Source organism: Trichoderma gamsii, assembly GCF_001481775.2.
Source record: "Trichoderma gamsii strain T6085 chromosome Unknown Scaffold_13.2, whole genome shotgun sequence".
NCBI lineage: Eukaryota > Fungi > Ascomycota > Sordariomycetes > Hypocreales > Hypocreaceae > Trichoderma > Trichoderma gamsii.
Window position 1 is genome coordinate 115,184 of NW_020171350.1, and position 18,798 is coordinate 133,981.

An 18,798-nucleotide genomic window follows, 5' to 3' on the forward strand; every position below is an offset into this window, starting at 1 on the left:
CTCGGTCCATAGCGACGAGAGCGCCTTGCCAGATTGGGATACTTTCACGGCTATAGCGGCCGACATCGCTAATCTGGGCATTTTCGCTGAAATCATTCTACTGCGTTGCCTTGAACATGTTCTGAAATAATTCTGCAGCAGCTCAAAAAATCTAGCTATTGCACCGTAACTACATATAAAGCGCCGTATTGGATTCCATTCAAAGGTCTTCTTTTACGATCAAATTGCTGTTCGTTTGCAATGTTACGCTTTAGCAGGCTGAGCTTATGCCATTTTCTGGTTCCTTGCAAAGTCTAGATGAGGTGCGGGTAAAGTAAATTGTCCCATAACAAACCTACCACATTGATCTAAAAAGAAATACTATATCAAAAAGTTAACTAAGAGCCTCGAGTAAATCTTCATTCTCATCAAGAGGTTCATAGTCTCTCCATTTGAGGCCCTCCGGCACAATCTTCCACTGCAGGTCCTCGTCAAGCAATTCTGCCATACTCTCCCATTCCTTCCTCACTGCTGCAGCTCTACTTTCGCTTCTTGGAACAATGTTGGCCTTGAAAGGTGCAGGCGAAATAAACAGACCATCTTGAATGTCATCAACGTCTGGGATAATCTCCCGTCCCGTCTTCTCATCAATTGGGCGCTTCAAGTCAAATGCCCAGAGGGTACGAGACATGGCCAGGAAAAGAGAACGATCAGCGATGTGCATGCCCTGGCATAATCGTCGGCCAGCTCCGAAAACATAGTGATCGCGCTTGGTAGGGTCGCCAGTGACAGCTGACTGAGCCGAATTCTGGTGGTCGCCTGCCCAGCGGGAAGGGTCATATTTTCGCGGATCGGGATGCCTTTCGGGATCATTCTGAATAGCCCTATGAAACACCTTTAGTGACCAATTTTGCTGTGAAGTATGCCATCTGAGACAACACCATTCAAACTTACCAGACGTTGAGAAAAACAGCAGAGTCCTTAGGAATATGATAGCCCATGTAGGAGTCATCCTGCGTCACGGCATGCGGTACGCCAAGAGCTGTAGCAGGCATCCATCGCATGCTTTCTTTCATGCAAGCACGGATGTAAGGCATGTCGGGAACATCATTCAAATCAGGCATGCGGTCTCCGCAGACGCGATCAATTTCTGCTTGAGCTTCTTTGGCGACCTCGGGATAGACCAGCATGGCCTCAAAGAAGCCAACCAAAATGATTGCCGTGGTTTCAGAGCCGGCTTGAAGGAGGGAGCCACCCATATAACATGCCAACTCATCTGAGAAGCCGAGCTCTTTTTGCGCGTTGAGAAGATCAATGGCGCAGCAAGGCTATTCTTGCCGTTAGCTCAACTAACACCTCATCTCGGGTTTCCTATATCTTACCTTTGCATTACCGCTCTTCAGCTGCTTACGAGCATTCAAGAAGTGCTTCATGAACAGTTTCATTTCTCTTTTGTGATATTCTTTTCCTGCCTTTCTGATTGGAAGGAGAAAATCAGGTAGAGATCTAGCAATGGGATACAAATCGAGTATGGCACCGGCCTATGGTGGCGAATACCGTCAACAGAGTGAACAAAATTGGAGATAAAGGCACTTACTTTATTTGTAGCGATTTGAGAGAGCTCATCAAAGTTCTATGAGATCCGGTCAGTTCAATCTTCCTTCAAATAAAAAGTCATGAAAAGGAGCGTACTTCAAACATGCTGAGCAAGTCTTCATCGTCGCTTGCCGCTGTACGGAAGCCAAACGCCATCTGCGTAGTGAGAGACGTTGTATACCGGCGAATGTGATTCAAGAAATTGTTTGGATTATCCAAGAATCCCATGAGCATGGCTTTGACTTCGAGGTCCTGGTATGGCACATATGTTCGAGAAATCTTGACATTGAGAATTCCGTGTGCAAGCTTTCGAACCATACGCCACACTGGAACATTTCCCTGTAGAGCATCTGGTCAGTCATTTCGATAAACGGCTGCAATACCAGCCAAGCCAAGACAGTATTGAGCTAGAAGTCGAGATAATGGAGTGTTATTGTGGAAAAAGAAGACTTACCATGAATAGCGGGCGTAGACCCCCGCTCATAATATCTTGACCCATGTACATTTCAGGTCTCCCAGAGTAGATTGAATTGCGCTTGTCCAGCAAATCTTTGACAGCCACATCCGACGATAAAACAATGGCAACTCTAGGTCCAAACATAATAGAGTATACCGGTCCATACTCTTCTGCCCATTTCTGAAACTGCAAGTGGGCATGCTTCTTTGGCATCAGATGAAGGTTGCCAATCAAAGGTAGTGTCGGCGGCCCAGGAGGATAGTTGCTTGGCCGTCGCCCAATTTTGCTGAGTTGCCAGAGCAGAAGCGTGGAGGCCATCAGGCCAAGCACAGCCCAGGCTCTCGGCATATCCGCCGTCACTACGCCCATAGTGACAACAGTTCGCAGGCAAAGAATACAAGCGTTTTGTACAGCTGTGACCTTGTTTAAAGAGCTTCTATCCCCAGGCCAGATATGAGAATAGCTAAATGTTTATAAGGCGTAAAGAGAAGGAGTTGTGCCGATATCAAAAGAACAGGCTCAGGTGTCACAGATTGGCCAATCTCAGGCAGGGTAATGGCTTACAGCTTAGCGCTCAGGGCATATCCCATCCGTTTTTATAGGTCATTGCTAAGAATAATACTGGTACGGTATAAGAAGTGCTCCTTCATTTGGCTCACAAATACACTGCCCGGTGTATCCAGATAGCAGGGCTCTATCACTGGATGGAGCTCTGTTGCGCCTACCAGTGCCATCGCATGGATACTAATCTTTCTTTTTCGGCTCCTTGTGGCGCCATAACGATAGAGAACAGGCAGACACGCACAAATATCTGCTGATCCGAGTATACGGGTAAGCTCAACAGTCGGAACTTACTGATCTGAGTACACAAGGATTTAGAGGCCGGAGTGGTACCTAGGTGGTCTTTGTTCACCTTCAGGCGATATGGTGCCTGCTCTAACTGTAAATGCTTCGGCCCGGCGGCGAGGGGCGGGCTCGATCTAGGATCTAGCGGAGCTGACGGGAGGTGTAAGGCGGCTACGGTGCAGGCCTATCTTGGATGTGGGATGCGAAACGCTGCAGCTTACTTATGCCAGGGTCTTATTAGCTTGCAATCGTGCTGAGATTCAGACGCTGGCTTTGTAGCCATGAATGGGGAATTAACTAAAATGGATTCAAAATATATTCATTGTAAGGATGCAGCCCAATAATAACTGCTCGTATTGAGTGTGTTCACAAAATCGCTATACAGCCCATCATCACATTTCAGCCACGTCAAGTTCCACCTCTTTCAGTGAGGGCACCTGTAATTCATTTACTTGCTTGTTTTTTGAGTTATTGACCAAGTTACTTCGAATCTCCAACACCATTCTTCCAAGCAATGGGCCGAGATCAAAAATTCGCCTTAGTCACAGGGTAAGTGCTGCAAATCAGCGGCCGTCTGAACTCTTCTGAAAAATCCTTACAGGTGCGGGAAAGGCGGAATTGGCGAGGCTCTTGTCCTAGAGTATACTCGTCATGGCGTACATGCTATTGCGACTGTGCTTCCAAATGAAGATAGCGATCATCTAACTGCTGCTGGGATCACTTGGTTTCGACTAGATGTGAGAGACGAAAAGTCTGTGATACACCTAAAGGAAGAGATCCTCGCAGTTACCGGCGGCTACTTGGACTTTCTCGTTAACAATGCGTAAGTATGCCGGGTGTGCTAATTTTCTCACTCTCGTTTAATATGAAACTTTCTCTAACACTGACTTAGAGGCATATGTATGTTGAAAACTCATAATTACATAATGGAAAACAATCATAATTGACTCTTCATGTGTATTCTAGGCTATACGATGACTGCTATTGACACTGATGTCAATGCTGTGAAGCGAATGTTTGAGGTCAATGTTTTTGGCCCAATGCAGATGGTGCATCACTTCCATGACATGCTCATCCGAGCCACTGGAACCATTGTCAACATTGGATCCATTGGCGGTGTCGTGCCATATATGTACGGAGGTACGCTGACGCTTTCAGAATTTCACTTTGGAGGACCATATGCTGACATTCGGAAGCGTCATACAATGCATCTAAAGCTGCTCTTCACCATTATTCTAATACACTGCGTCTTGAGATGTCACCATTCAAGTAAGGCATAACCATGAAAACGAAATGTGTGGTGCAACTTGTATGCTAATCAGCCGTCTACTATCGTACAGTGTTAAAGTCATCTGTGTGAGTTTATTGCAATTTTATACATGCATATTTGACATTCACCCGCTCTGACTGGGGGAATGCAGGTCATCTCTGGAGAAGTTGGAACCAACATTCTCAAAAACGACGTCAACCGAAAGCTGCCTGAAGGTATGTCGTTATCTGATGCTTTGTTATACTGAAAGCTGAATACTAAATGCGCCAAGGGTCATACTACACACCTCTCGCTACTGAATTTAAAGACCATGTCTTAAGAACACCCAGTAAGAACTCAATGATCTGATACATCTTACTTTGACAAGCAGCACGAAACTGAGATGATCCGTTTTTGCAGAGACTACAAGTAGGTTCGTTTACGCATCGAATGTTGTCGCTCAGAGCTTGAGGTCGTCCCCAGTACCGTGGCTCTGGACCGGAAGCGCCACTGGTATAATTCGATTCCTGGACATGTTTGCGTGGCGCACCATTTGGGTAAGTAAAAGTTTGAAGCAAGAAAATCATGGAAAAGAAGAAAGAGGTATCAAAGGCTGACGTTACTTGTCAATATTCAGGACTTTTTCTTCTACCGCGAGTTTAACCTGGATAAAGTCAAGAAAGCGCATTTGGCAAACGTCAAAAAGGATATATAGGTGGTGGCTTGGCATTTTTCTTGTCGGCAGCATGTATAATTTCAAGGGGCGGGGGAGGATTAAGAGAAGTAATGTAGTTAATTCAACGACTTGTTTTATCCAAATCAGTCGACATTCATTGTCTCAAATTTTGATAAGGTTTAATCGCTGAGATTCCTCTGGAATGCAGCCGCTGTAGATTAGTTGGAAGTGAACCGATCACTTTCCTTGCTTGCCCGATATGCTTAACGATTTCCAATAGGCATAAGCAGAAAGAAAGAGACATAGAAAAAGAGATAGAAGAAAGAAGAAGAAGAAAAATCTACACGCTATCAATCTTTTTTCCCCCTTTCGTATGAGATTTTAGCTCTCTACGTTCGATACATTCATGTTGACCATCTAGGTACTCTCTTTGGTGGCAAAGATGTTGGATGGATACCTACGTGTAATGAACGGGCGCATGTGACCCAGTCTTGCGTCTTGCTCTCCAAAAACTTTGGCACATCTGCCATGACACGATCGAAGTCATTTTATTCACATTAACAAGAAAGTGGTCAATATTAGGCATAGTGGTGCATCTAGCGCAATCGATGTAGTATTCCATTTTGAGGTATTCTAACTAGCCCACATCTAGCAAATCACTATAAAGAATACACGCGGTCCTCTAATACAGCAAAACCAATTTATCGGTTCTCATAGTAAGGTGCAAGCTCGTTGAGCTCCTCGCCAAGGGGCTTGCCATCGACAAGAATAGGCTTGCAGTCAAGCAGAACCCACAGCATACGGCCAGGCAAAAGACCGTTACCAGTGATGTTCTCCCACTGATGGGCACTGGCACGCTGAACACTGACATCGCCCTGGCGCAGGATGCGCGACTCGCCAGAGTCGAGAATCAGCTTGAACTCTCCCTCGATAACGACACCATAGTCGAGCGACACGGCGCGATGCATGGGGGAGATGACGCCGGGGGCAAAGTCAATCATGCGGCAAACAGAGCCGTTGTGGTAGTGCAGAGGAGGCTGTAAAAGTTAGTCTTGGTGCCAATAGTAAAATGAATTTCGTCAGATGCATGCTTACCTCGTTCTCCAGAGCAAACTTCAGGTCAACATCGCCGTTCATCTCAACGGGAGTCTCCTTGGTTGAGTAGATGATGTTGGCAAGAGCTTGGTCGTTACCAATGACACGGTGGTGGTCACCACAGTCAGTCTTGATGAACACACCCTTGCCCTCGGCGTTGTGGCCAGTGATGTGTCGGACGGAGCGTCGAAGACCGGGAGCTGGGAAGGTGTTGACATAGCCAGCGCTGGTGGCGAGCATCTTGGCCAGCTCGGGGTTGGCTTCCAGCATCTTGGCCAACTCGGGGGAAAGCTGCTGCTTCTGTTGCTCGGCCATTGTGATTATTGGGGATTTTTGTTTTTGAGTGTTTTGGGATTATTATTGAGAAATTGTTACTGAAGGAGAAGATGTAGAAGATGTTGATGAATAGTTCTTTCAATCGATAAATGGGCGAACAATGAAGCCAGTTAAATACATCTCGACTCAGCGATCTCCATACAAGGTGTCTTGATTCATCCCCAACACTGAAAAGTAAGCACTGTCACTCATTGTACTTGGCGATAAACGCAGGGGCGCAGATACGGCAATCCTACGGAGTACAATCGTCGGCACTCAATCACTCGGTGTGTAGTGAAAACGGCATCGGGCCGTCGTTGGTGTAAGCAGCTATCTCGATCTGGTTTTCGGCCGCTAGGAGAGCTAGAGGCAAAAGATTAAGGCTGGGGACTGATGTTCACAGCCCCTGCTGACGGAGCGGCTATGTACCTAAGATCCCAACCAAATGTACCAACCAAATCTGTCTCGACAAACGTTAAACTAGAACACTACATCTTACCAGCATCTAAATTAATTCCATTACATAGCGCCAAATGTATAAAGATTTAGTAATTACTTAATTTAGTATAGAAAATAAGACTAGGGACTTGTATACATACTGATTGGTCGTTACCCTGCAAACATCGCTAATTATAAGGTACCTAATAACATAGACTTTATGACCAGTAAAAAGGCAAATTTCTAGCAAAAATAGTACTACACAGCAGAGGATCTAATACATGTATGTATGTCTTGTTCTACAACTTCATATTTCTCTCCCTAAAAGTATCTTGCCTTCTTATTTAATAGAAAAAGTACTTTTGATAATCTTTGCTGGTTATTATTGCTCGTATCTAGTGAACTGCAAAACTAACAAAATGGATGCTTGCGGGGTGTAGCAGTAAACATCTGGGCCCTACATGGTTCTCCGCCCCGTCTAAGCATGGCAGGTAAGCGTGGTGCCGCCATCGATGATGAAACCGGATCCCGTCACGTAGCTGGCTCTCGGGCTGCTGAGGAAGATGACCGTATCCGCCACCTCCTCCGCAGTCGCAATCCGGCCCAGAGGCACCACCTTGTTGACCCAGCTGTCAATGTCCATGCCGCCGTCCCGCGCGCTTTGGATCATGGGGGTTTCCACCCACGTGGGACAGACGCAGTTGACCCTGATTCCGTAGGGAGCGTTGTCGAGAGCTACGACTAGCCGCATCAGTAACAATTGCCAAATGGGGTAATGGCCGCTAGGCGGGCCGAACGTACCGGCGTTCTTGGTGACACCCAGAACCGCGTGCTTGGCGGCCGTGTACTGCACCAGGTGAGGCGTGGCTGCGAAGGAATTCCCCGAGCCCAGCGTCACAATGGAGCCGCGAGTACCTCCTCGGGCCGGGTTTGCGGCGTCGATGGGCTTCAGTTCCTGGCGTTGCATCACGGCAGAGACGCTGCGCACCAGCAGGAAGGTCCCCTCCACGTGGATTCGCAGAAAGCGGCTGAACTCGCCAAGGTCTGCCTCTGCTATGTTGAGGGGCATCTGAACGCCAATCTGCGACAAAATTAGCATTCCCAGTCGGTATCTGCGCGCACCAAGCTTACCCCTGCGCAGTTGATGCAGTAGTCGATCCTTTCAAAGGTCTCAACCATGTAGCTGGTAGCCTTTGCCACCGACTCCTCCTGCGAAATGTCGATTTGGATCGCCTCAGCACGAAAGTTGGTGGCGGTTGCCACAGCTTTGCATTCCGCAACGACCCGGCCCGCAGCTTCAACGTTCATGTCCGCGATAAGGATACCAGCGGCGCCATCTTTGGCCAGGCCAAGGGCACAGGCTCTTCCAATACCGCTGCCTAGATACGTGTTAGAGGGCTTGTTAGATGGAGAAAGTCTGATATGGGGGGTTTTGCTTACCACCCCCAACGATGAATGCATTTCCAGTAATATCCATGGCTAATGATGTGAAATGGTTATCTTGAGTATGAAAGATGCGATCTGAGTCGGTGCGGCGTTCTGACCAATTGGTAATCAGTGTGAATCAGTGGTGAGTGTTCAAGAGTTTAGATAACGCTGAAACTTGCTGGCTGAACCGGAGCCTAATATACTTGTGGATGATGGACGGTATAAGCAAAGATTGATCCTAACCTACACAATAGCTACATAGAAATGATTGAATACACAAAGCCAAGCAACTTCATCATTTCATTTCATAGTCTATCACTTAGGTTCCTCTATATACAATAGCCGCTTGCAATACGTATCGGTCAATTTTTATCAAAAAAAAAAATCGCAAACTCCAGTTTCTACTATCGACAATAAAATGATAACTACATTATTTTACCATAGAAGCCTCAAATTGCCACTGATTGAATATGTTTGCATTTCGGAAATATTGAAATTACGTGAGAAAGCGGCCTGAACATCACTGACGGCCCGGATGTCGGAAAATCGACCTTCTGAGATAACCAAAAGAGGAAATAAACATAATTACACGGCAGTCGTAGTCCAAGTCTCGACTTCGGTCGTGGTCAAACTGAATATTGCCGAAATCCCTGCACCGTTGAGCAAGGGGGCGCATGCAAAATGGGGAAGGATTGAATCCCACCTCGCCTCGTGGGGCCGGGGCGTGAATCCTTCATAACGGTTTCCCGGGCCGCACCCCACGTGTATATGTTGTATTATCTCTGCAAACTACAGCCTGCAAGCTGCATGCTTCTCTCCGTTGGGAATCCAAACCCCCACAAGGTATTCCAGTTGCCAACATATGCCAATCGTGATAATCTCCGGAGTCAGCAAAGGATGATGCCCCCCACCTGGAGTAACCCGGACAAAGGGCTCCCCCCTAGATTGGATTGCATACCTTGCAAGCGGCTGGCTGATGTGAATTTGTATCCAGCTGAGAGTCTTCAATGCCTATCTTGGATATTCGCCCAGCATGGATACTCCGGGCAGCGATTGTTCGTCAAATAGCCTTTAGCGCTTACGGATCCTATCAACAAGAGTCATATCTCAGCCAGAGGGCTATGCGGACCCTAAGCACATCAATGCGTGCTTATTGTTAGAGGATAGAATGAGAGGCCGTTGTATGGAATCTAGAACTCCTACGCACATATCCTTTATCGTTCGGTCAATAAAATTGTGGATGCTAACGGATCCTATTGAAGAACAATCTGCAGGGTACCTGAGCCTTTACTTCGTATGGACAGACCCTGATGAGGACCGTTGAAACGCGGAAAGGGCCTGAAGGATCTCGGGATCTACCATTTACACTCTCTTACCGTGTTTAGCCTGTGGCATCTTTAGAACTTGGTAATCGTATTCATTGTGAAGGCGAGATAGTGGGTCGAATCATGATGCTGCGCCATACACTCGGGCTATCTGAGAGAGAAAGACTTGTACCAGCAATCATAGCTTTGATTACATGTCTGTGATTGCTCTACGTAACACAGCATGGAATAATATTTAAAACAACATCATCTCTCCCGAGTCAAAGTTTCAAAATCAAGCTTCACACAACACCTCTTCACCTCTCCTTTGTAGACTTCCATCTTCAGATCCAAGACTATCCTTGTCACTATCATCATTATCCTTCAAAATGTTCACTCTTGAGCCTGCTTTGGATATCCCCTCCGACTCGGAGTCTCTTCTCCGCAGTCACGGCAAAGATGCCATCGTTGTTACCGAGACATCTTACTTGAATGATGAAATACAGGAGACGTCTGGACCTTCCAGTGCCATCACCGATGAAGACAACACGGTGTGCATTGTTGGCATGTGTAAGTGAATTCAAACAGCTTCTTTTGTCAATACATGAGTATCTTGCCTGACATAATTCACCTTTCTCTAGCGTGCCATCTCCCTGGTGGAATCACCTCACCATCAGGGCTTTGGGACTACCTGTACAACAAGAAGACTGCACAATGTACCGTGCCACTGGAGCGATACGACGTTCGGGGATTCTACAACAAGGATGGTAGCAGGGCTGGTGTCATGGCTGTGGATGGCGGATACTTCATCAATGAAGATGTCCGCAAGTTTGACCCTGCCTTCTTTGGCATCAACAACCTCGAAGCCTCTTACATGGACCCTCAGCAGCGAAAGCTGCTCGAGGTTGTCTACGAGTGTTTCGAGAATGCCGGACTATCCATGGAAGATGTGAACGGTACTAGCACGGGAGTGTACGTTGGCAACTTCACTGCCGATTATTCGGTGATGCAGTCCCGCGATACCGACTATTCGCACCGTCTTGCTGCTACTGGTAGCGGTACGTCGATCATGGCCAACCGTATCAGCCATGTCTTCAACTTGCACGGACCCAGTTTCACTCTTGATACTGCTTGCTCGTCCACCATTTACGCGCTCCACCAGGCCGTCAATGCGATCAAAAATGGCGACTGTGACTCCGCCATCGTTGCAGGCGCCAACTTGGTCATGTCGCCCGAGCAGCACTTTGGAACTGCAAAGGGTGGCTTCTTGTCGCCAACCTCTGCTTGCCACACTTTCGATACCTCTGCAGATGGTTATGCTCGTGCTGAGGCTCTCAACGCCATTTTCATCACCAAGCTCACCTCTGCAATGAAGAGTGACCGCAAGATCCACGCCGTCATTCGTGGAACTGCCATCAACGCGTAAGCTCCCCCTTGTCCTAGTTTACTTTCAACCTCAACTAACATTGTAACATAGCAATGGTAAAACCCCCGGTATCACTCTGCCAGATGCCAAGATGCAGGCGGCTGTCATTCAAAAGGCCTACCACAACGCCGGTCTTTCGTTCGCTGATACCGACTACGTCGAGTGCCACGGTACCGGTACTCCGGTTGGTGATCCCATAGAAGTGGATGGCATTGCGGCCTGTTTTGCAGGCCGCGAGGGTGAACCCCTGAGACTCGGAGCCGTCAAAACAAACATGGGCCACAGTGAAGCCGCCAGCGGTTTGACTTCCATCATCAAGTGTGCCCTTGCTTTTGAGCATGGTGTGATCCCACCTACCTACGGTGTGAAGAACATCAACCCCAAGTGTAAGCCATCCTCGATATAACGCTTCAAAGCCAAGTTGCTGACATTCTTCACAGTGAAACTCAAGGAGCGTAACATGAAGGTCATGACTGAGAATGAACCATGGCCCAGAGCCATCCGTCGTGCCAGTGTCAACTCTTTTGGCTACGGTGGTGCCAACGGACATGTTATCCTCGAGTCCATCGGCAGCTACTTTGTTGGCTCGCTGGCCTCCTCTCCTGTCTCGCGAACTTTGACAAGCCCCTACGAGTCCAGCAAGGATCAGGTTTTCGTGCTTCCTTTCTCTGCCTCGTCGGGCAAGTCTTTGGAAGCTCGCCGCAAGCAAAACATTCAGACTCTGGAGCGAACTGAGCCAAAGGATGTCAAGGCCCTCGCTGCTGCTTTGAGCAAGCGACAGGCCAAGCTGCGTCTTCGCGACTTTGTCCTCGCCTCTGCCAAGCCCGACTCTCAGCCATCGCTGATCGAGACGGCTGACGCTGGCGACAAGGCTAGCCCTGGTGCCCAGCCTCTTCCCTTTGCCTTTGTCTTCACTGGCCAGGGTGCTCAGTACGCCAACATGGCCAAGGAGCTCATCGAAAACGATATTGGCTTCTTGGCTACCATTCGCGATCTTGATGAGGTCTTGCAGTCGCTGCCTGCCGAGTACAAGCCTGCTTGGACTTTGGAGCAGACTCTTCTTGACAAGCCTGCAGTGAGCAAGATCAACGATGTCACCCGCAGTCAGCCAATCTGCACCGCTGTTCAGGTCGCTCTTGTCAACATGCTGCGCACCTGGGGAGTCAGCCCAACCGCTGTGATTGGTCACTCTTCTGGAGAGATTGCGGCCGCATACGGTGCTGGTCTGCTCACTGCGTCCGAGGCCATTCTGGCCGCTTACTTCCGAGGCTTTGCTGTCGGCCAGCTCAAGTCTCGTGGCAACATGATGGCTGCCGGTATCTCCCCAGATGCCGCCAATGCTCTCATTGAGGAGCTGGGCCTGAAGGAAGTCCGAGTTGCCTGTGTCAACGCCCCCGAGAGCGTCACCATCAGTGGTGCCATCAAGGATATTGAGGCTCTCCAGGCTGAGCTCCAGAAGGAGGGCAAGTTTGCTCGCAAGCTCGAAACTGGTGGCCGCGCTTACCACTCTCACATGATGGTTGAGATTGGCGACCTGTACGAGTCGCTTGTCACCCCTCACTTCACCACCAAGAAGAACGGCGACATGGAGGCTGAGATGTTCTCTACCGTCGGCCACTCCCCTGATGCTCTCGGCACTGTTGACGCCTCCACCAACATGGCCTCTTACTTCCGCAAGAACCTTGAGCAGCCAGTCCAGTTCAGCGCCGGTTTGACCAAGATGATCACCGGTGACAAGTACCACTTGGTTGAGATTGGCCCTCACTCGGCTCTCAAGGGCCCTATCCAGCAGATCCGAACCGGTGCCAAGCGCGACAAGGAGGCTGTTCCCTACTCTCCCACTCTTGTCCGCAAGGAGAACGCCTACATCTGCTTGAAGAAGCTTGCGGGAACTCTCTTCTCCTACGGCCACAGCCTAGACTGGTACGCCGTTAACAGTGTTCCGCGACACCAGTCCCTTCCTGTGCCTATTCTGGCTTCGTACCCCTGGGACTACTCCAAGCCGCTGCCCTGGCACGAGCCTCGCGCCAGTGTTGAGCACCGTAACCGAAAGCACATCCGCCACGAGCTCCTGGGATCCCGAGCCACAGCCGGCAACGGCATCGAGTGGGCCTGGAGAAACATCCCTCGCGTGTCTGAGATGCCATGGCTGCGCGACCACAAGCTCGGCGAGTCGCAGATTGTCTTGCCAGGAGCTGCCTACATGTCCATCGCCATCGAGGCTCTCTCGCAAGTGCTGGACATCAAGGGCAAGCTTGTTGCAGGAGAGCCCTACGGCTTCGAATTTGAAAACGTCAACATCAGCGCAGCGTTTGTTGTGCCTGAAGAGAACGATTCCGGCGCTGATAGTCTTGAGCTTCACACTGTCATGACCCAGCGAAAGATTTCCACCGCCAATACTTCTGGTAACTGGTACGAGTTCTCCATCTCTTCTTTCCAGTCTGGCGTTGCCACTCTGCACTGCATGGGTAGCATTCGCGTCTCTGAGTCTACCATGGCTGCCAAAGATGGAGCCGTCCAGGTCAACGAACAGGGCTACGAAGTCTGGGGCATGGCTCGCTGGTATGCCAAGGCAAAGGAAGAGGGCCTCAACTTTGGACCGACCTTCCAGTCGCTGACCAGCCTCCACACTGATGGTAACCGAATCTCGACGGATTCCATCTCAACCACATACCTGGCTCCTCCCTCTGAAGCTGCCAATGGCATGTTCTACGCCATGCATCCCATCACTATCGATGCTTGTTTCCAAGCTGCCATCATTGGAGGCACTGCTGGAGTCATCAACGACCTCAAGGCCTTTATTCCTTGCTTCATTTCCAACTGCTCGATCCAGATTCCCAAGGGTGGCGCTGCAAGCCTGGGTAGCGAAGAGGTCAGAATTCACACGAGCATGGAGAAGACCGGCTTTGCGTCTCGCGCCGTTGCCTTCACTCTTAGACTGCCGGATGGAACCCCGGCCATCGATCTCCCTCACCTTCGCATGAACTTGTACACCGGAAAGTCTCCTGTGGAGCCTGAGACCAGCATGTATCTCCAGCGACAGCCGTGTCTGCGAATTCAGTGGAAGCCTGACGTTCTCCGTCTCCAGCCTGGTTCTGAAAGCGCCATTCGAGACATCATTGAGGCATTCTCAGAGGAGCAATCCGATGATTTGAACGACAATGGAGCTCTCATGGTGTTTGCAGCTCTGCTTGACCTCTTCGGCCACAAGATTCCCCGCATGAGTGTGCTGGAGCTTGGACAGGAGCGCCAATGGACTCCCAAGGACTGCCAGACAATTTTGGGCAAGGACACTGCATTCCCTCGCTTCAAGTCATGGAACGATGGTAAGCTCGGAGAGGACAACAAGATTGCCGTCGAGAACGCTAAGAGCACTGATCCCTACGACACCATCCTTATTCCTCATCTCTCCGTCTCAAAGAAGGTCTGGAGCAAGGCAGCAGACGAGGTCATCTCGCAAGTTTCAGACAACGGTATTGTCATCACTCGCAAGACCAAGGACGCCGTTTCTGCTCTTCAGGCAGCTGGCTTCACTACTTTGGAGCTGCCCAACGAGACTCTTGCCGCTGTTCGCAACGCCAAGCAGACTGGATTGGAGAACAAGGAGGTTGTCATTGTCAAGCCTAACCAGTCTTCTGCTTCCATTGATGCTCTTGCCGACGCTGTGGCTGCTCACTTCAAGAAGAACGCCGGTGTTGAGAAGCTGAGCACTGTGACTATTGCCAACATTGAAACTGTTGCTCTTCACGATCAGGTCGTCTGCGTGTCTGTCATGGAGATGGAGAACGAGTTCCTGGCTACTATCAGCAGCGAGGATATGGATCGCTTCCGCAAGATCACTGACAATGTTAGCGATCTCATCTGGCTGACAGGAGCAAACATGCTCTCTGCTCCCAACCCCAACCTTACCTTGTCCAGCGGTCTCTCACGAGCCCTGATGCTCGAACAGCCAGCTCTTCGATACACTGTTCTCGATATCGGCGCTGACATCACCAAGTCCAACTACCTTGAGGTCATCTGCAACAATGTGTCGGCGGCCTTGACGTTCCGCTACGCTACTGACGATAAGGAGTTCATCCAGAAGGACGGCATTCTCTATGTCAGCCGCTTCACTCCCGATTTCGAGCTCAACTCTCTCTTCCGCCAGCGCATGACGCCAAATGACACCATGAAGCTGGTTCCTCTTGGAGAAGTCGGCCCGGCCAAGCTCTCTGTCGGCCAGGTTGGCATGACTGATACCATTCACTTCCAGCAGATCTCCGAGCTCAAGACCACTCCCCCCACAGGCTTTGTCGACGTTGATCTGCGCGCTGTTGGCCTCAACGCCAAGGACATTTACGCCATCAACGGCCGTGTCGAGACCAAGGAAGCCACCACGGCCCTGGATTTTGGAGGTGTCGTTTCGGCTGTTGGACCTGGTGTCGAACATCTCAAGGTGGGAGACCGAGTTGCCGGTTTCATTCCCAACCACTTCAGCACCACGGAGCGAGTTCCCGTGCAGGCTGTCCACAAGATGCTGCCCGAAGAAGAGTTCACCGTTGTGCCCACTCTTCTCGGTGTCTACTGCACTGCGCTCGTTGCCCTCAAGGACCGCGCTCACCTGCGTGCCGGTGAGTCTGTCCTGATTCACTCTGGTGCTGGTGCTTTCGGTCTCGCGGCCATCACTCTGGCCAAGCACTTGGGCGCCACTGTTTACGCAACTGTTGGCTCCCAGTCAAAGCGTGAGTATCTCGTCAAGGAGATGGGCGTGCCAACTGAAAACATCTTCCACTCGCGCAATGCCTCCTTCGTGGACGACATCATGACTGCCACCGGCGGCCGAGGTGTCAACGTCATTGTCAACTCCCTTGTTGGAGATCTGATGCACGCCTCTTGGTCTTGCATTGCTCCCTTTGGACGCTTCGTTGAGATTGGCAAGCGTGAGCTGATTGACGCGGGCAAGCTGGACATGCGCATCTTCTTGAAGAACGCTACCTTCTCTGCCTTTGACTTGTCAGAGTTCTTCTACGACTCTGACAGCTACTACCAGGACGTTGTCTACAACCACACTGCCGAAGTGGTCAAGATGTACCGTGCCGGTATCATCAAGGCTTCTCCCATCGCAACTTATGACGTTTCCGAGATTGGCCACGCCTACCGCTACTTCGGTAACAAGGACCGTGTCGGCAAGGTTGTCGTCTCTATGGAGAACCCCAACAGCCTGGTCCAAGTTATGCCCGCAACTTACCAGTCTGTCTTCAGCCCCGAGAAGACCTACTTGCTCGTGGGCTGCCTGGGTGGTCTCGGCCGCAGTCTCAGTCGCTGGATGATGTCTCGCGGCGCTCGCAAGTTCTGCTTCCTTGGACGTTCCGGATGCGACAAGCCCAGTGCTGCCGAGCTTGTGAACCGTCTCCGCGATGCGGGCGCTACTGTGAGCGTCGTCCGTGGCGATGTTTCTGAGGAGGACCATGTTCGTGAGGCTGTCGCAGCAGCTGCCAAGGATGGCCCTATTGGTGGTGTTGTTCAGGCTGCCATGGGTCTCAGCGAAGCTCTGTTCTCCGTCATGACTAACAAGGCCTGGCACACTGGTATCCAGCCCAAGTGGAAGGGTTCTTGGAACTTGCACAATGCTTTGGAGGGCTACGACTCTGATTTGGACTTCTTCCTTTTGACTTCGTCCATCTCTGGAACCTGCGGCACTGCCACTGAGAGTAACTACTGCGCTGCCAACAATTTCCTTGACTCTTTTGCCAAGTGGCGCCGCTCTCAAGGCAAGCCTGCCGTGTCTGTGGGTCTGGGTATGATTTCAGAAGTCGGATATCTCCATGAGAACCCCGAAATCGAGGCCATGCTGCTCCGAAAGGGTATCCAGCCCCTCAACGAGGACGAGTTCCTCCAAGTCTTGGACTATGGTATTGCCGGCCCCTGGAGCGATGCCGAGTTTGCTCGCGGCGTCCCCATGCCCAGCGAGTCCGCCCACATCCTGACTGGTTTGGAGTCCTACGGTGCCCGCAAGTTGATGGCTCAGGGCTTCGAAGTGAACAACGGTGTCACGGAAGAGGCTCGTGCAACTATCCTTGCCGCATCTCTGCTCGCCGAGAAGGACGCCAATGATGAAGAGAAGAGCGGCGATGTTGGTCAGCTCGCTGCTGCTGCTGAATGGTTCAAGGACGTCCCCTCCAACGCTGTGTCTATGCTTGCCCCCGAGGCCAGCGCACCGACAATGCTTGATGCCATCCTGCGCCTTACTAAGAAGCGCTTCAGCAACCTGATCCTGATGCAGCTTGATGCGGTCGACGATCGCGCTCCTCTCCCCTCATTTGGTGTTGACAGTATGCTTGCTGCCGAGTTCCGAACTTGGTTCTTCAACACTTTCAAGGTCGATGTGCCTTTCTTGGACATCGTCAGCCCACAGAAGTCTCTGCACACGCTGGCAGAGTTTGTGGAGGAGAAGCTGTTGGCCAGCTGGGCCTAAGAGGTTTGCTTTAAGAAAAAGAATATTTCATGGGGAAAAAAAAATTGAAGAATAGAGATACCATGTGGACGAGTGAAGGCGTGGCTGAGAGTTTCGAGAGTGAGCTTAGAGGTGGGTTCTACGATTGATACGCTTGGCTGCGCTCTTCAAGGATTTCTTTTTGTCATGTTTCCTTGCATCTACGGATTTGTCTTTGTAAAGTTATAGTTAAAGTTTCTTTTGATTACATGAATGTTAGATTCTTATGTTTTAAACAGCCTACCTCTCAGCATCTTGTGACCCATGCACTTATAGTACACAGAGGCAGCCTCAAATGGCTTCAGATGATTAGACCTATTATTGAAAGCTTCCATATTATCATATACAAAGGCAAAGTTTTCTTAAGACAAAGCAGTAGTACATAGTCCCAGACATTCAACATTACATTGCGTCTTATAACACAACCAATCTGCCCTTGGTTGTCAAATTGCCCAGGCAGCGTTGAGCTGAATGAAATCAGCTAGCTACCGTATTATGAAGCAACACAGCAAGAAAAGTGGTAGGAGCCACGCAAGTATATCTTAGCGAAGGAGCTAACACCCCTCTCTAGATAGACTTCTTCAGCCCTAATGTACAATGCTCGCAAGCGTCCTGTCCGTTTACTCCCCCTCCCCCATCTCGAGATGTCATCAACCACGACCGAGTGCTTAGCTCGAGTTTTTAGAAACCAGCCGGTGCTTCTAGCTTATTGTTTGATTGAACTGCAAAGGACAATTTCATGTCAGCATATGACATATATGATCGCCTTTGATCATCGCCATATGTGCTCGTCATATGATTACTGCCCCTGTATCGCCCTCAGGTAAATAGCAGTCGAATGTCCCAATTTGTCATACATATTTAGCTCCGATTTGATGCAAACCTCAGCCCGCTGATTCTCACTGCGCAACTGAGTGCAGTCTCCACTAATCTATGAACTACTCGCGTCGCGAACAGCATGAGCGAACGCCCGAGAATATGGGTCTTCTACAGGGGGTCGATAGATGCTAAACTCACGCCAAGTATGGAGTAGCCTGGGAGAAGGTACTTCGTACACGGCGTGAAAGGGTTATCGAAGTGACCGACAGACCGCTCCGCAGACGATTCCGTCAACTGGGGAGGCGGTAGAGCTGCGATAGGCTACTGTAAGTATCTACGAGGTGGATTGCGGCTCTTGATGGACTGCCATCGTGAAACGATTGATTTCGGCAGAGCATGACACTAGTTCCACCTTGTAACGCGCGTACAATGCCACGTATGATGATGCGGTGTAGAAGAGGACTTGGATTGTACGCTGAATCAAGAAATCATTCAAACGCTGCGGTCTCCAAGACAAATTCTATCATAAACCAGGTAAGAAACTCCGACCTGCCGTAAACCTGTCCGCCACATGACCGTCAGGTCATCTCAGCCCTCGCTTGCGTCTACTTACGGTGACGCCCAATCTCAGCCGGTGGTGATAGCCCAATCTAACGAACTGCTCATCGAAGCTCCTTGCTCGCCAAGCTCGTTCCAAA

At 50.0% G+C, this 18,798-nt stretch overlaps 5 protein-coding genes across 5 annotated transcripts; 2 read left to right on the forward strand and 3 right to left on the reverse strand.

The window, feature by feature from the left end:
• Nucleotides 1-373: 373 nt before the first annotated feature.
• Nucleotides 374-2,401, reverse strand: TGAM01_v204487 (hypothetical protein; the record flags this gene model as incomplete). The annotated part of the gene is made up of 6 exons (XM_018807726.1): nt 374-863; nt 934-1,307; nt 1,362-1,520; nt 1,577-1,612; nt 1,672-1,914; nt 2,030-2,401. 6 exons carry the CDS (start codon nt 2,399-2,401, stop codon nt 374-376), a joined length of 1,674 nt encoding a protein of 557 aa, XP_018659064.1.
• Nucleotides 2,402-3,392: 991 nt separating this feature from the next.
• TGAM01_v204488 (short-chain dehydrogenase/reductase) lies at nt 3,393-4,842 on the forward strand (the record flags this gene model as incomplete). The annotated part of the gene is made up of 10 exons (XM_018807727.1): nt 3,393-3,427; nt 3,480-3,701; nt 3,771-3,778; nt 3,845-4,018; nt 4,075-4,147; nt 4,201-4,234; nt 4,300-4,363; nt 4,420-4,476; nt 4,548-4,684; nt 4,765-4,842. 10 exons carry the CDS (start codon nt 3,393-3,395, stop codon nt 4,840-4,842), a joined length of 882 nt encoding a protein of 293 aa, XP_018659065.1.
• A 662-nt stretch (nt 4,843-5,504) lies between these two features.
• TGAM01_v204489 (cupin domain-containing protein) lies at nt 5,505-6,213 on the reverse strand (the record flags this gene model as incomplete). The annotated part of the gene is made up of 2 exons (XM_018807728.1): nt 5,505-5,840; nt 5,899-6,213. The coding sequence occupies 2 exons, from the start codon at nt 6,211-6,213 to the stop codon at nt 5,505-5,507; spliced, it is 651 nt and encodes a 216-aa protein (XP_018659066.1).
• A 916-nt stretch (nt 6,214-7,129) lies between these two features.
• On the reverse strand, nt 7,130-8,128 carry TGAM01_v204490 (short-chain dehydrogenase/reductase SDR; the record flags this gene model as incomplete). Its single annotated transcript, XM_018807729.1, has 4 exons — nt 7,130-7,392; nt 7,453-7,732; nt 7,783-8,030; nt 8,092-8,128. The coding sequence occupies 4 exons, from the start codon at nt 8,126-8,128 to the stop codon at nt 7,130-7,132; spliced, it is 828 nt and encodes a 275-aa protein (XP_018659067.1).
• A 1,644-nt stretch (nt 8,129-9,772) lies between these two features.
• TGAM01_v204491 (hypothetical protein) lies at nt 9,773-17,263 on the forward strand (the record flags this gene model as incomplete). Its single annotated transcript, XM_024549435.1, has 4 exons — nt 9,773-9,953; nt 10,025-10,805; nt 10,861-11,195; nt 11,250-17,263. The coding sequence occupies 4 exons, from the start codon at nt 9,773-9,775 to the stop codon at nt 17,261-17,263; spliced, it is 7,311 nt and encodes a 2,436-aa protein (XP_024405775.1).
• Nucleotides 17,264-18,798: the final 1,535 nt, after the last annotated feature.